Source organism: Poecilia mexicana, unplaced genomic scaffold, assembly GCF_051168715.1.
Source record: "Poecilia mexicana isolate PSO_F unplaced genomic scaffold, ASM5116871v1 scaffold_3, whole genome shotgun sequence".
Lineage (NCBI taxonomy): Eukaryota > Metazoa > Chordata > Actinopteri > Cyprinodontiformes > Poeciliidae > Poecilia > Poecilia mexicana.
Window position 1 is genome coordinate 10,227,251 of NW_028263372.1, and position 15,425 is coordinate 10,242,675.

A 15,425-nucleotide genomic window follows, 5' to 3' on the forward strand; every position below is an offset into this window, starting at 1 on the left:
TTTGGTAAAAATTAAGAAAATTATAATTAATGAGAAAAGACAAATAAACTGAAAGAAAAACACCACCCCAATCTGGATTTTATCTGTACTTTTGTTGAACCTGACAATATGGTAGGGAAATATTACAAAACCAATTAGAAATCAAATTAATGCTGCAAAAACCCAGAAAAGACAGTTAGAGAGATTCAAATACAGCATCTGCTGACCAAAACAAAGAAGTTTTAAGTTTTTAAATGTAAGAAAAATGATAACATTGGACTTACAAGCAAAAAAAATCTGATAAGTCTGGGGTGTATTTGTATTCGGGTTCCTTTGAAATCTCCCAATATTGCCTTTAGATGTTTCCTGATTAGTAAATAGAATTCACCCGAGGTTTGTTGGAGAACATCGGTGAGCAAACGGCATCATGGAAGAGCACAGCGGACAGGTCAGGGTGAAAGCACAGAGCGGAGCCCAATATTTCAACATCCTGTAGTTCTAGTCAGTCCATCGAATGAAAAAGAGCAGAACACATCTGCAGACCAATCAAGACATGGCTGTGTCCACCCAAAATATATATATATAAAAAAAATATAGATATTTTTTTGTTGGATCTAGGTTTGGACTTTGACTGGGCCATTTGCATACATGAGGAAGCATTTATTTGAACCAGTTTCTGGGCTTTCCAGCTTTCACCTCTTAAGGTAAATAAAATCTCTGACTATTTTCTGTTATTTTGATTTCTGAGAAGGACCTAATGATCCCATTCTTGTTCATAACAACCCTGTTGGTATAAGTCTGCTACGTGAAAGAGATAGTCTGGTTGCAGAACAATTCAGAGCTGCTAGTTTTCATTTTCCAATATTCGCTTTCCCCTCTTTCCCTAGTCGTATCTTGCCCAAATGCCACATTTCTTGGTCTAACTTGAAGGCTAGCCCATTTTCACCCTTCGCTGAGTTTTACGACCTACTGTTAAAAAGTGGTGGGCAGGTCTGAACCTGGACAGTGACCCGACCTCTCCCGACCTTCACGTTTAGCTGAGGTCTTGATCCTTGCCAAACGTCAGGGTTAATCTGTTTTACAACACTTGTGTGATTCATTTGTGGTTCTGAAAATTTAATATTTCCTTTGTTTTCTTAATTAGGTAATTAGTTTTGAAGTTAAATGTTCAGCATTCCAGTTTCAGTTAGTCACAGTTCATTCATTAATCTGATTTAATTTCCATTCTAATATATTCCTATATTCCTGTATAAACTTGACCACCAAAATGCCCGATGTAGCAAGATAAAAACTTGTAAAAAGTTTAAAAGGTATGAATACTTTCGCATAAGCTCGAAGGAGAAAGGAATTCCCCCGTCGACTAGAAGGGACTTTTATTTCTGAGAAGGCCCAAAACGCGTGTGTGAGAGGAACAGAAACTAAAAAGGCTCCGCTTGTGTCTCACATGACACAAGCCAATACAGGAAGTGCCGGGGCAGCTATTAGCGGCGAAAACAACAACCGTCACGATACGAACTTATCCAGCCGAACAAAAATGGTCTTGTACCGCACAGGGAGTAATTGACATCCAAGATTAAAACAAAGTCCGTGGAAAGACGAAGATGGAGGCGAAAGGAGCGCTCGGCGTCGCTCTTCTGTCTGTCATTTCTCTAATATCGCAGGTAGGTTTAAAAGGGACTAGCTTCTGTCGAGCTTAAAGAGCTATGTTGTTGTCGAAAACACAGTGACACACGGAGCGCCGAGAGCCACCAGCCTGCGTGTTTTGTCGTTACAAGGCGCCGATGTGTGTTTTAGCCGAGCTGTGGTTTAAAACGGACAGAATGCGGAGAGTAGAGGCGAAGCTAACAATGCTAACTAGTGTTAGCTTTCTGGTTTTTGAGTCAGCCTCATAGAAACAACACCGAAAACTGTTTGTATTTCTACTGAACACGTTCCTTTTCCACGGACACGTTAATATGTCTAATATATATTTGTGCATAAAAATATACAACTACATATAGTTATAAATAAGTTTTACGGCCTTTTAAACCAATTTAGCCAGTCTAAACATTAGTTTAGTTGTTTCAGGTAGAGATTTTCCCAATCTCCACTTCTCTATAGCAACAACGTTTTTATTTACGGCATTAGTCCCGATTAAAGCTAAATCAGAAAAAAAAGAAAAAAAAACCGAGTACTGAAGACAACTGAAGGCGCCACATTCCAAGTAAATAAGTCATTATAAAAATATTTACTTATCACTTAACATTGAAAATAAATATTTATATATGATAATTTGGAACATTGTAAATACGTAAAAAAATATACATTTGTGCATAGATATTTAAATATTCCGATAAATATTAAAATTAACTTTAAAATAATAAACTGTGTAATTCATACTCTAGCACTTAAGGTAATGTATAATGTCAAAATATAACTATATTATAAATCTGCATTTGTCATGGAAAAAAACTGCGTGTGAATTTATGTCTACATGAGTGAACTGCAAAATAAAATCATACAGAAATATTTCATCTATCCAGTGGTGAACAGGTAAGATGCAGGGTGCACAATGGACAAATAACCACAGTTACTCTTAAAAGCTATTTATGTGTGTAAATATGAAAACATGTTTGTTTCTTAATTGCAGCACTTTTGACCCTCTTTAAATCGCATTATTTAAGAATCCAGAATCCAAAAATCATAAAACACTAATTGTGCAATGACTCATTAATTGGTCTGAAAATGTCTTACTCTGAAAATAAAATGCTGGTTTAAAAAAATCCTCATTGGTCTTGTAATTATCCAAGAATGATTACCCTGAGTTTTCTTGAATTGCCACTGTTCTATAAATTAGTATCGTCCCAACTGAATGTCCTTCAGTGTCAAACTGTTGTTTAGATGTTTCTAATATCTATTTTTGTTCTTTCTGTTTACTTGTCTCATCTGTCATGACTTGTGCTGCTGCCCTTCTTGGCCGGGTCATCCTTGTGAAAGAGGTCTTGGTCTCAGTGGGATTTATCTGGTTAAATAACGATTTAATAATAATAAAGAAAACTTAACAATCAAATACTTCATTGGTTATTCTGGTGATTAGTCGGATTTTTAAAAAAATGGCACACTCTCCAGGTTTTTCATTTAAGCATTTAAACCTTTTTTTAATTTTAGAAATATGGTACATTAAAAGATGCAAATAAATACATAATTTAATTCCTTTTTTAATAAGAAAATAAACATTTTATTGCGTAACATGCTATAAATTGGCGAATTTGATACGGATAAAGCTAAAAGTGTGCCACTTGTGGAGTTTTGGCTAAAACATTTACAGACAAAGGTTTTTATGTTGAATGTAAAATGTACAGATCTTTTGTGACTTAATTACGGCTCTGAATATGTTTTTTTTTTTTCCCAGCAAATTATTTTTTTTCAGTCTGTATACTCCAGTTAACAATTAGTTGATTTTTAAATCAGTTGACGATTATTTCAGTATTTGATTAATCCGATTAATCGTTTCAACCATGTAAATAACTTGCTTTCTCCACTCCAACCACTGACTAAAATAAAGATAAACTTGTAGGATGCTTAAATATTGTTATCCGGGGTCTCCATTTAGTCATGTTGGCGCGATTTTTTTTTTTTTTTTTTAATTTATTTAAAAAAGTGGAATTAGGTTAAAACATCCATTGTATTTCTTCACCTACAGGTAAATTGCCAAGAGGCTGTTTTGCACATCTCAAATGGAAGTTTAGTTCGGGACTACTGCCTCGTCTTCAATCACTCCTGGACTCCTCTTGAAGAAACGCTCGATAAAGCTGTAAGTTATCAGTTATCTTCACTTCAGGAAACTCTGGCCTTGCTTGTCTCCTTACACTACCTGCTCATTGTTTATTTTTTATTTTTTTTATTTTTATCAGACGACGTACAAGCTGGTGAATCTGACGTCCACTGTGCTGTGTGACGACTCGGGAGTCCGACCAGAGGTGGTACAGGGCAAAGCTCTGGTGGTGATGAGGGGGGAATGCGGATTCAGCCAGAAGGCCATCATAGCCCAAAAACTTGGCGCTAAGGCGCTGCTTATTGCGAGCAACACAACACTGGTAAGACATTTAGATGAAATTGAATTTTTGGTTGGGAAAAAAAAGATAAAATACATGCCCTTTTTTACTGTTTAATTTTAGTTGTTAAATATTGTTTTTTTTTCTTTTTCTATGAGATAAAAAATCTCAGTTTCTTGAAAAAGTATAGAAAGACTAAATCAGTTTTACAGGTTTTGCTTCCAACTTTGGCTAAATCAAGAACTTGTTTCTCCTTTTGTATTTAAATGACTAAGAAAACCACAGGAAGTGAAATGTTCTCTTGTATAAAATTCTATATTCGGCATTTGTTGTTTTTTTCTCTCTGGGCAGAGACATTAATTTTCTGTATTTTCTGACTTTTTCACAAAATTCTTTTAATTTGTTAAAGCTCAGGCAAAGTTATGGAAACTTGTTAAAAGCTTTTTTCCGTAAGAGGCGTAACCAGAACTGTAGTTGTCAGGCAAATCATTTTTGGGAAAGCAAACAAACATACAGATATCCATACAGCAATAAGGAAGTGGCGTGTTAATGACTGTTTCTATGATTGTACTCTTGTTTCTGAGCTAAACAGATGATCTTTGCTGAACCCTATAGACTTTTCTTGTTCCAGTCTACACAAGTTTATTTGGTGTGGTTGCCAACTCTGCTCCTCAGGTCACTCCATCTGCCAACGAGTCAGAGTATCCAAAGGTCCTCATTCCTCTGGCTCTCATGAGATACAGGGACTTCCTGTCGGCCGAGCGTGTAAGTGGGGGTTGCTTTCTGTCTCTGCATTTTATTGGATCAGATTTTATCTCCTCCAAGAGCAAATTTGAAATGTAGTCATATTATGTAAGTTACAGTATTGCATATAGAAATGGCACTAGTTTTACCAAAAAGAGTTCAATCTTATCTGTGTCGGAAACGATTAACTGAGATTAATTGATTATTGAAATAATTGTTGGCTAATTTAGTGATCGATTAATCGTGAAGTGGAGTATGAAGGCCATTTGCTGAAAAATGTCAAAATTGTACAAACAACATAAACATTTTGCATTTAAGATGAAAAAACTTTGTCCGTCATTATGTTCTACTCAAAACCCCTGATATGTTATTGCATTTTAGACTGTAAAATGTTTATCTTCTTATTTGTAAAAGGAATTAACTTGCGTCTTTTAATGTAATCTAATTGAATATAATGTAAAAAAACTAAAGGTTTAAATGAAAAATCTGCCACTTTTTAGTCCAGTTAATTGATTAATTGTCAGAATAATTGATAGATTAAATAGATTAATCGTTAGATGCAGCCCTGATCTTACCTGGTGTCACCCATCAGAACTGTTAACCTCTTGTTTTTCCTCCAGGTGTTTGGCGAAGGAATGGAAGTGAAGCTGTACGCGCCGCAGTACTCTAAAATTGATCTGAACATCGTCGTCCTACTGCTGATCGCTATAGCAACGGTGGCTTTGGGCGGCTTATGGAGTAGAGCGTGTGAACGGTGAGAGTTGGTACTTCAGAGAGCTTGAAGTTTCGTAGGGGCGGTGTGAGCGAAAGCTTTATTTCGCTGTGCAGCTAAACATTTTACTTTTGTCATAACATTATTATTATATCAGTAAACTGCATACAGCAATGGCATTTATTCAAATTGTCGAATTTACTAACATTTATTAATTCACCCGTGGATCAAACATCAGAAAAAATTTATAAATTAACATTTCTGATAAAAAATGTCAGTTTTGTTTAACATTGTTTATTGTGACTTACCAACAAAACAATAAATCAAAATTCTTATGAGAAAATGCTCACAATAAATTACAAACGATACGATAAATATTGTTATCGTTATAAGTAAGTTATAAGTAAGTTATAAGTTATAGGAGCATATTCCATGAATGGTTAGTTTACGTAGCGATATAAACGGAAGTAGGAAACTAGTATCAACACTTGTTGGGGTTTCTGCTTTAAAGTAACAGTTTGAAAGTTTCAGACTGAATCTGGCTACCTGACGAGACAGCCTGACTAACTAACCAGCTTGTCACACTGCTGGTGTTAATCTATTAGGAGCATGACAGCTATTTTGTGTAATTACCATATTTTCCGCACTATAAGGCGCACTGAATTATAAGGCGCACCTTCAATGAATGGCCTATTTTAAAACTTTTTTCATGTATAAGGCGCACCTATTCTATGCTCTCCTGTAGCATAGAATAGACGCTACAGTAGAGGCTGGAGTTACGTTATGCATCCACTAGATGGAGCTGCACTAAACGGAATGTCAACAAAACAGTCCGACTCCGGTCGGCGAGGAGAGCCTTCCGTGACCGGGCCGGACGATGGTCATACTTCTCCGTTTGCGCACAGCATGTTCATGGAGAACGTGGTGCTAAATGATCTGCAGACGACCTGATTATAGACGGTCGGTAGGTAGATGGGTCAGTCAAACTTTATTAACAAACCAGCGTTCTGACAACTATCCCAGCATGCGTCGTGTGCTTCTTCTTCTACGAAAATGAAGTCGGCGGCTGCTTACCGTAGTTGCTAGACCTGTTGTGGCTCAATATTGGTCCATATATAAGGCTCACTGTCAGCTTTTGAGGAAATTGAAGGTTTTTAGGTGCGCCTTATAGTGCGGAAAATACGGTACATGAAAACTCCTGTTAAATTACTCAGCCATTTTAGATTTTTGGTCAAACACCTTTCCCCTTTTTCACACCAGCGAACGACTGAAAAGCTTCGCTGCCGGAGGAGGAGCAGAAGAACACAAAACGGACAGCAGCAGAGTGCTCTACTCCCCCCTCAACATCATCATCTTCGTCATCGTGATGTGCGGGATGCTGGTGCTCATGTACTTCTTCTACAACGTCCTCGGTGAGCGGAACAGAATAAGCCAATCACTTGTTGGGATTGGAATAATCATACGAGGAATTTATTTTATGTTTTTTTAACTGCCGCATTTTGTTTTCTTTTTCCGTTTTTCCGTTCACAGTTTACATCATTATCGCCATCTTCTGTTTCGCCACTGCCTCAGCACTGTTCAGCTGCCTGGATGCAGTGCTGGACTTAATCCGTTGTGGCACTTTAAGGTATGAGCCTCGCTTCTTCCAGTATTATAAAATGCACTTGGAAAGATGTGCAAAGTGGATTCTTTTTTTCTTTACAAAAATGTAAAAAAGCTGGAAATAATTGGGGTTGAAAAGATTAATCAGATTAATCGCTTATTGAAATAATCGGATAATCTAGGAATCGATTTATCACTAGCTGGACGATACAGACTCAAAAGAAGGTCATTTGTTGAAAGAACAACACACTCAGAGCAGGAATTAGGCCAAAACTGTACAAAATATATGTACATTTTAGATGTTTTTTTGTTTTTTTTAAGTTAGATTTAGTTTTACATTACCTGGTTCAAATTCTGTAAAGAACAAAATGTTGGTCTGAGGACCTTTTTGCTATCCATTTATTAATCGATTAATGCAAATGATCAAGTGTATACTAAATGAATGCTACGTTATTGCATTTAATGCTGCGGAATGTTTATTTTCTCATTCTTTATTTGCACCTTTTAATGTATTTTTAATTTTGTATAAAAAAGTGGTTTAATGAAAAATCTGAAGAATGTGGCAATTTTTTAATCAGATTAATCATCTGAATAATCGATTCCTAAAATGATCTTTAGTTTCAGCCCTAGAAATAATATTTTGAAATCGAACATTTCGTAGATGAGTTACCATTAGGAAATATTCCCATTTCCTCATTTATGCAGTTATTCAGTCACCATTACTCAAAACAAACAACCCAGACTGTGTGTTCACACCAAGAGTGTGTCACACAGAGAGCCCTGTGAGCGGTGTGTGTGTTATTTCTGTGTTTCCAGCAGCTTCAGCTGTTTAATGCACCCCGAATCATTGGTGTGTGTGTGTGTGTGTATGTGTGTGTTTTTTCTCAGCTTTTCTGTGTACAACAAGAACTTGTCAGTGAGGTCCATCCTGCTGGCTGCCGTGTGCATTACTGTCGCTGTGATCTGGGGAGTGTACAGAAATGAAGACAGGTACTGTCATGTCACACACACACACACACACACCCTCTGTTCTGTTTTGGTTCCATTTCTCTCTGATATTAATGCAGGCGTCTGATTTGAAGTGAAGCAGAATTGAGTTGGAAACGCCCAAATTGTTGGCTTCTCACAGAGCAACACACACTTCATCATCCTCATTAGTTCATGTGAATTTGAAGACCTGGTTTATATTTTTGACGCTGACTGGGTAACTTTTAGTTTTAGTTTTTAGTTTCCGATCAGCCGATCTCCAATTATAAAACCGTCCGGTTCCTGTCAGTGGTCGATTTCTCATATCTGATTAAAAAGCTGTTTTGTCCTCACAGATGGATCTGGATCCTGCAGAACTTGCTTGGCATTGCTTTTTGCCTCAACTTCATGAAGACCATCACACTGTCCAATTTCAAGGTACACACATACATACACACCTACACAGCTGTAGCCTCAGCATTTTATTGGTTTATATTGTGTTTCATTTTATTGTGTTTGCTCTGGGGGGAATTCACCTAGTATTTTCTTTTAGGCTGTTTATGTTTTCCATTTTAAACTTGTAGAATTGGCCAGGATATAATTTTTGATTTGCTTTATTTGAAATAATAACCTAGCAGATTAGGATTGTCTGTAGGATTTCTCTGATCTAGAATCAGTTTTTTTATATTAACTTGTCTTATTTCTGACAGATCTGTGTGATCCTGCTGAGTCTCCTCCTGCTGTATGACGTCTTCTTTGTGTTCATAACTCCTTTCTTCACAAAGGTTTGTATAAATAAGCTGTTTTTCTGTATTGTAATTTGCTTGTAATTAACTTCCACTCTTTTTGCTCTTGACCAGAATGGAGTCAGCATCATGGTGCAGGTCGCTCTCGGTCCCGACGCATCCGGGGAGAAGGTAATTTCTCCAACAGTTTTATATTTATAATTTCATATAGAAACTGTGAAGATAAATTGCTAAAATCATCACAAATAATCTTTTTGTTTTTGAAAATCATATTTGCGTGCCCAAATATGGTGATCTGAGTTAAATTCTTATGTAGGGAAGCGAGTGAGCGTTAGACAGAGTTTCGGTCAGAAACTTCCTATTATGTGGTGTTGGAAAAGGTCGTTGAAGGCGAAACCGTTTCCCAAACCTAATCATGCAGTTTTGTAACGCTCTGAGGCAAATAACTATTGTACCCCTATTTAGGAAACAGGAAACTGAATGTTAATTCTTCAGAAATGTGTTAAATGTCAAGACAAAACCGCTGCAAACTAAAGGACAGGCACAAAAAAGCTGAAATGGCATTACTTTATCAGGAATGATCAATATTGTTGTAAAAATATATTTTCTGTTTACAAACTTCACTTAAACTTCTGTAGGATTTTTTTTTAATGAGGGAAAATTTCCATATAATTATCGTAATAATTCATGGTATCTACAATAAGAGGGGCCAGGGAGTGTGTTGCTCAATTTTCAATCCATTTATCAGGACAAAACTCCAGTCATTCCAGCTATTTCTGTATCATCTTTCAAATGTTCTTTAAAATGTGACCAGTTTTGGCTCTGTAATTTATTAAAGCCTCTGTTTAACTTACTGGAAAATGTGGTCTGGCTTTGCAGTGTGCAAAAGTACATGTGCATCTCGGTAAACCAGATTGTCATCAAAATATTAATGCATTTTTTAAAATTCAATTAAAAACAGGAAAATCCTACTATATACCTTCATTACTAACAACGGTGTCCATTTTACCGTTTATGTTTATTTACCTTTTTGGTCACGTTATCGTCTGTTCTGTGCAGTCACGGCCTAATGACTTGTGTCATTAACATTCTCCAGAAGCCAAAACAGGCCATTGACAAAGAGTCAGCTGCACAATGAGTACTTTGTACACAGAAAGTTGAGTGGAAGGAGAAAGGTGGACAAGTACAAGGGGGAAAAATGCTGCCTTATATTTCACTTTTTGGATAAAACTTTGTATTGATATTTTAACTGATTGAGATGCACATGTATCTTTTTTTTAAATGCTATTTTTCAGTTTTTGTCTGTTACCTAATAAGGCAAACCGTCCTTCCTGTCAGTGTAAAGCATTATTAACGCATGTGCAGGTGTTTTCATCTTGGGGAGGTTAAGGGTGGGGTGGGGGGCCACTCGTAAGCTACAAGCTAAGCTAAGCTTGGTGATATTCTCTTTCAAACTGTTAGCAGCTTTATTAGCATCCAGGCTGCTGTGAATGCCCTGAGGGGAACTGTAGACTGATCTACTAACTGTGCGCTGGGGTTGGGTGGGCTCTGTCTTAGACACAAGGTAACATGGTGGAGATCCCCGCTGAACCCCAGCCTCCTTCTGAGAAAGTAAGACTTGACTTGTTACCCATCCACTACCTTTTTTTTTTTTCATTTGTTATGCTTCATCCTGGGGGAAAGGTGGAGGAAGGAACCTTTTTATGTCTCTAGCAGGATTGACAACTTAAAAATATGGGAGTGGTTTGCTAACGGACCTTTACTTTGTGCATTGTTTTTCTTTCTGTTCTTCTAGGGCAGTCCAAATGAACTGTTGTGTTTTCTCTATCAGCACAACAAGACTAAATTTATACAAAGTTACTGAGTTGAAGGCAAAGAACAAAGCATAGTGAAGTAGTGGCGCCCCAATAAAATTTTCATGTGGGGGACCAGGCCATTAAAACTTTTAGGGTGCCTCCTTCCAGCCCCAGATACAAATGGCCACCCGATGTTTCCCCCTTGGGGCGCCACTGCTTTTGCAGACTCTGATTTCAAACACCGCAGCATTACAGACGTTGCGTTCATAAAGCATTAGCCGCTGTATTTAGCCCCGCTCCAGTGACTGCTCTGCCATTAAAAAAAGACTCTCCACATGTGCAGATACCCGTGGTGATGCGCGTCCCGCGGTTCTCAGCTTGGACTCAGAACCTGTGTGGGCTGCAGTTCTCCATCCTCGGTTACGGAGATATCATTGTCCCAGGTGAGATTCAACGCCTGTTGAGGTCGACATTTTAAAAGTACAGATCGGCGACTGCTCATCACTTTGCTCTTGGATTGTCCTTTACCCAACAGGCCTCCTGGTGGCCTATTGCAGCAGGTTTGACATTTGGGTCAACAGCAGGAAGAATGTCTACTTCATCAGCTGCGTTTTTGGTAATTTTCCTTATTTATTTTTGTATGTGTATATTGGGTTTTGCTCGTATTTTGATATCCATCCCGCTTGCTCCTGGCAGCCTACCTCCTGGGACTGGTGCTGACCTTTGCAGTGATGCTTCTGTCGGGGATGGGCCAGCCCGCCCTGCTCTACCTGGTGCCTTTCACCTTGATAACCTCCGCCGTGGTTGCGGGCTGCAGGGGGGAGATGAGGCAATTCTGGACGGGAACGACATACGAGGTGAGAAGAGCGGCTTGTGAAGAGCAGAGTCAGAATGGCTCGGTTTGAAGTTTGTCCCACAACAACCAAGCACACCAGTAGTGATGCATAGTTGCAGGGTGGAAAGATAATACATGCCTTACCAATTAATTTAAAAATTAAAAGTTGAAAAACCTGGAATATATCTGTGTTTGCTCTCTTTTACTCTGCTACCCTGAATAAAACGTACATAAGTCACCTAAGCAAAATGTGATTCTTCAGTATGTTGACCACAAGGGGACTGAACATGAATACACGCTAACTGTTTGAGAAGGGGCTGCACCGATTTCCGTCATTTTGGGAGATTGGCTGATATTTACATGTGAAACCGATCTCATCTATCTCCGCTTCTACTCTGGCGTGACACAGACCCTGCCCACAATGTCACAAAAGAACTTTTCAGACAAAAAAAAAAAAAAAAAAAAAAAATTGGTATTGACCAAAATTAGAATCGGCAGGTCAGGTTTTTTTAAAGATCAGCCCAAAAACTACAACCGACGCTCCCCTGATTTTTATTAATTTTTTTAGCTCTTCTCTACCTTCAGACTTGCACTGATCAAAGATTTTATTTCCGATTTCTTTGTTTTTAACTACGCCAATTTTATTCTGATCCGATTTCTTTTTACAGACTATATACAACAACAAAATCAATTTTTACCCTTTTTTCTTCATTTTTTTTTTATTGGTCAAAATTAAAATAGATGATTAGCCAAAAAAAAAAATGCAATCGTTGCACCTTTAAATTTCAAATATTTCTTTTCCAAATGAAAACAGAGCAACGTCTTTCAAAGTCTTGTTTTTCCTTCCACTTTACAAATTACCCAGTGCTTTGTGTCCTTATCAAGTCCCGCTAAATCCCCTTGAAGTTTCTCCTTGTCATGAGGAAAATTGGTAAATCGGCTCAAAGGTATGCTTTTGTAAAGCACGATATGCTCAATGCTGCAAAACAAGACGGCGTTGCCTAACACGTTGAATCTGTGCTTCAGTTTCAAAGCAGCTTTTGCATAAAAATTTCCCTGAAGCAAGCAGCTTTCTATTTGCAGGTTGGCGTCGCGTTACTGTTTGCCTTTAAAAAGGTGCTGCATACCTATGATAACGACGTGTTCTCTTGCAAGCTCTTCGCAGACTGCGTTGTTATCGATCCGTGTTTGCTTTTAGACAAACGGTAGAATTTCTCCTCACACAGTTCTGTTGGCAAAGGTATTTCAGATATTTTATGGGAGGCCATTTTGGGTTGGAAACTTGTGTTCCAAGCCGTTTCCTGAAGCTACAGCTTCTGGCTAACTGCTGTAGCATTATTAGGATAACAGTAAAAATAATAATTTGAGTCTGTTGTTTGAGCTGTTTCATCACCACTGCTGAAGTTTTCCCGTTTATTCTCCTCAGCTCAGATGATACATGTTGCCTGTTTTGGTATAAAAATTAGATTTCCACAAACTTTTCCTCAAAGATCAGTTTCAGATGTCTACATAAAAAAAAACAATCTATTGTCATAAATGAACGTGTTTTTTTTTTTTTTTTGCATTATTAGGCCATTACTACTATATTTCCTGAAAATGGTCTCAAAACAGCAATTTTATCGTTCATCGCAATAACTTCTGGGACAATTTATCGTCTAGCAACATAGCAACATGTGTTATTGGACTAGTCAGGCCTAATTGCGAGAAACAATGTTGTTGTTCTTTTGTGAACATTTTTAAGCATTTGGTTGTGTGTTTCTGTGTGTGTGTGAGAGAGAGGGGAGTAGAAGCAAGATGTGATTCTGTCTTTGATTAATTTTCAGCAGGTTTTGGATTCATCCAGGGAACCTTTGCTGCCAGGTGTGCTTCTCTCCGACCCAGATCCCTTCTTTTGCCTATTTCCTCTCATTAGTGTTGCTTCTTACCACTCATCACCTCTCACAAGCTTTTATTTCCCCCTCTCCCCTTTTCTATCTCCTGATTTCCAGGGTCAGCGTCTCGCTAAGACGCAAATCCCAACAAATGAAAACTGCCATGTGGAACATCAAAGTGTTTTCCACAAACAGACCACCAGGTGTCTCCACATGACAAAAAAACAACAACAACAATAAGAAACAATTCAGATGAAAAGCCAACACTTCTTTGATGCGGATTAAATAAAAGTTGTGGCCCTGGAACAGCTCTTTAACTTCATCTCTTTGTTTCTGCATTATGTTGTGCAGCTACTCGTCTTCCTCATCTCCCGCATTCATTCGTCTTTTCCAATCAACAGGGATAATAATGAGTTGATATTCGTTCGGCCTTTTTGCATGCTGTTGCTTGCGGTTAGCGTTGGAGAGCTATTGCATGGAGTTTGGATGGGTTAGGAGGTAATGCTAAGATTTTCTGCTTGCCTGCTTTTGGATCTACAGTTTTCGCACTGAGCAGCATGAGACCATTGAACACTTTAAATAAATTATTAACACCCTTTGTTAATTTTTGTTTTTTTGTTTTACCTTTTATTTTAGAGGGAAGAACTGACCGGTCCATAGGGGAAAGCTGCTGAGCTCCGACTGCTGGAATCACTTTTTTTTTTCTTTTTTTACAGTGGTTGTTTTTTTTTTTTTATTTCACATTTGCATTGCAAGGGAACACTTTATGTCTATTCTGACTTTTCTGACAACTTAGAATCACTTTCACTGACGTGATCAGGAGCTTGGGAACTACCGGATCAGCCCACAGGAGATGTTGGAGTAATTGAAACATCTTGTAGTGCCTGAGAGGTCTGTTATGTTCACTAGCAGAAATCAGCGATGACTTCGCCTCAGCGGTAAACGAAATTAGAAAGCACTTTATAGAATCTGGCTTGACAGAATGAGGGGGGTTTAAATAACATCTACCTGCAGAATAATATAAGTTTGATAACTGGGTTTTCTGTATAATCTTTTTTGTAAGCTATGACTTTTTTTTCCCCTTTGCCTTATAATAAAGAAACTACTTAATCTCCTGTGTGTGTGTGTGTTTTTTTTTTAAACATTAAAATTTTATTATCTTTGAAATATGTTTTGTGTGCTGGGCATTTTAAAGAGGAAAGATTTTTCTTTTTTACATTTTTGCAGAGCCACAGAATAAACAAATGGATTTTGTAGTGTCATAATGTGGATATTGCATTTTGTCATGTTACAGCCACACACATGTTTGCATTTTGTTAGACTTTTATATGATAGACTGGCAAAAAGTAGCAGATAATTCTGAAAAGTGTGGTGGGCACGTGTTTCACCACCCTTGGATTACCCCTAAATAATCTGTGGAAGGACTTGAAGTTTGCAGGTGTTACAAATTTACTCTGAGCTTGAGCTATTTTGAAATAAATTAATAAAAACTTCTGTCCTGATGTAAAAAATTGTGAAACTCCAAAATATGTAATAGTTGTGAAATAGTACAAAGGGTGAAAAAAAATGTAAAAGACAAATTAAGGACTATGTATTTCCACATATGCAAAGGTATGCTTTCTGTCCTGCGTTATGTCATCAATGTTTTGATTATATAAAACAGATCATCAATGTTTACAGTAGCAATCAGATTGTTCCTGATTAGAGTTAAGTCGGTGTGGTTTCAAATTAGTTGAAGGTTATTTACCTCAGACGAATCTATAAAATGATAAATTGTTCATCTAGTAATTAATGATTTATTTACCTTAAACTTTAGAGATATTCTTTGTCGTCATTTACGAATGCCCCCCGAGACGCTTATAAAAAAGACAATATATTAGTGTCATATCTGGATATTTGGCTATTGATGCTCTCTATATCATATTGTGTTTTTATCCATCAAAAAAATGAAGTCTGAAATGTTGCTATCGTTTACAGTTGGGCACAATTATAATAAACACCGCATTTTACGATCAGAGATGGCAACAATAGATCTTCCTCCTTGTTTGCGTTGAGCAGGAACTAAAACAAAGCGCACATGTGGCGGCTGGCTCCGCCCGGTCACGTGAAGCTCTGGGCTGGCTGACTCAGCCGGCACGTT

The 15,425-nt window shown here is 37.7% G+C and overlaps 1 protein-coding gene across 4 annotated transcripts; it reads left to right on the forward strand.

Annotated features, from left to right (window-relative positions):
* Positions 1-1,414: 1,414 nt before the first annotated feature.
* sppl2a (signal peptide peptidase like 2A) lies at positions 1,415-14,400 on the forward strand. Of its 4 annotated transcripts, none has more exons than XM_014985137.2 (17): positions 1,416-1,640; positions 3,662-3,772; positions 3,873-4,055; positions 4,689-4,778; positions 5,378-5,511; positions 6,730-6,881; positions 7,000-7,096; positions 7,960-8,061; positions 8,394-8,475; positions 8,748-8,822; positions 8,898-8,954; positions 10,341-10,394; positions 10,923-11,022; positions 11,115-11,195; positions 11,276-11,436; positions 13,238-13,274; positions 13,922-14,400. In XM_014985137.2, the coding sequence occupies exons 1-17, from the start codon at positions 1,581-1,583 to the stop codon at positions 13,957-13,959; spliced, it is 1,614 nt and encodes a 537-aa protein (XP_014840623.1). In that variant the 5' UTR covers positions 1,416-1,580; the 3' UTR covers positions 13,960-14,400. The 4 variants fall into 4 exon arrangements, with proteins under 4 accessions (XP_014840628.1, XP_014840623.1, XP_014840624.1 ...); XM_014985138.2 differs by having other exon boundaries at positions 13,241-13,274; XM_014985142.2 differs by lacking the exon at positions 10,341-10,394 and having other exon boundaries at positions 1,415-1,640.
* The last annotated feature ends 1,025 nt before the right edge of the window (positions 14,401-15,425 follow it).

Coding starts and splice junctions, on each gene's coding strand:
- sppl2a (XM_014985137.2), top strand. CDS start 1,581: ATGGAGGCGAAAGGAGCGCTCGGCGTCGCTCTTCTGTCTGTCATTTCT. Junction 4,056..4,688: donor TTGCGAGCAACACAACACTG/GTAAGACATTTA, acceptor TCTGCTCCTCAG/GTCACTCCATCTGCCAACGA. Junction 8,823..8,897: donor TAACTCCTTTCTTCACAAAG/GTTTGTATAAAT, acceptor GCTCTTGACCAG/AATGGAGTCAGCATCATGGT.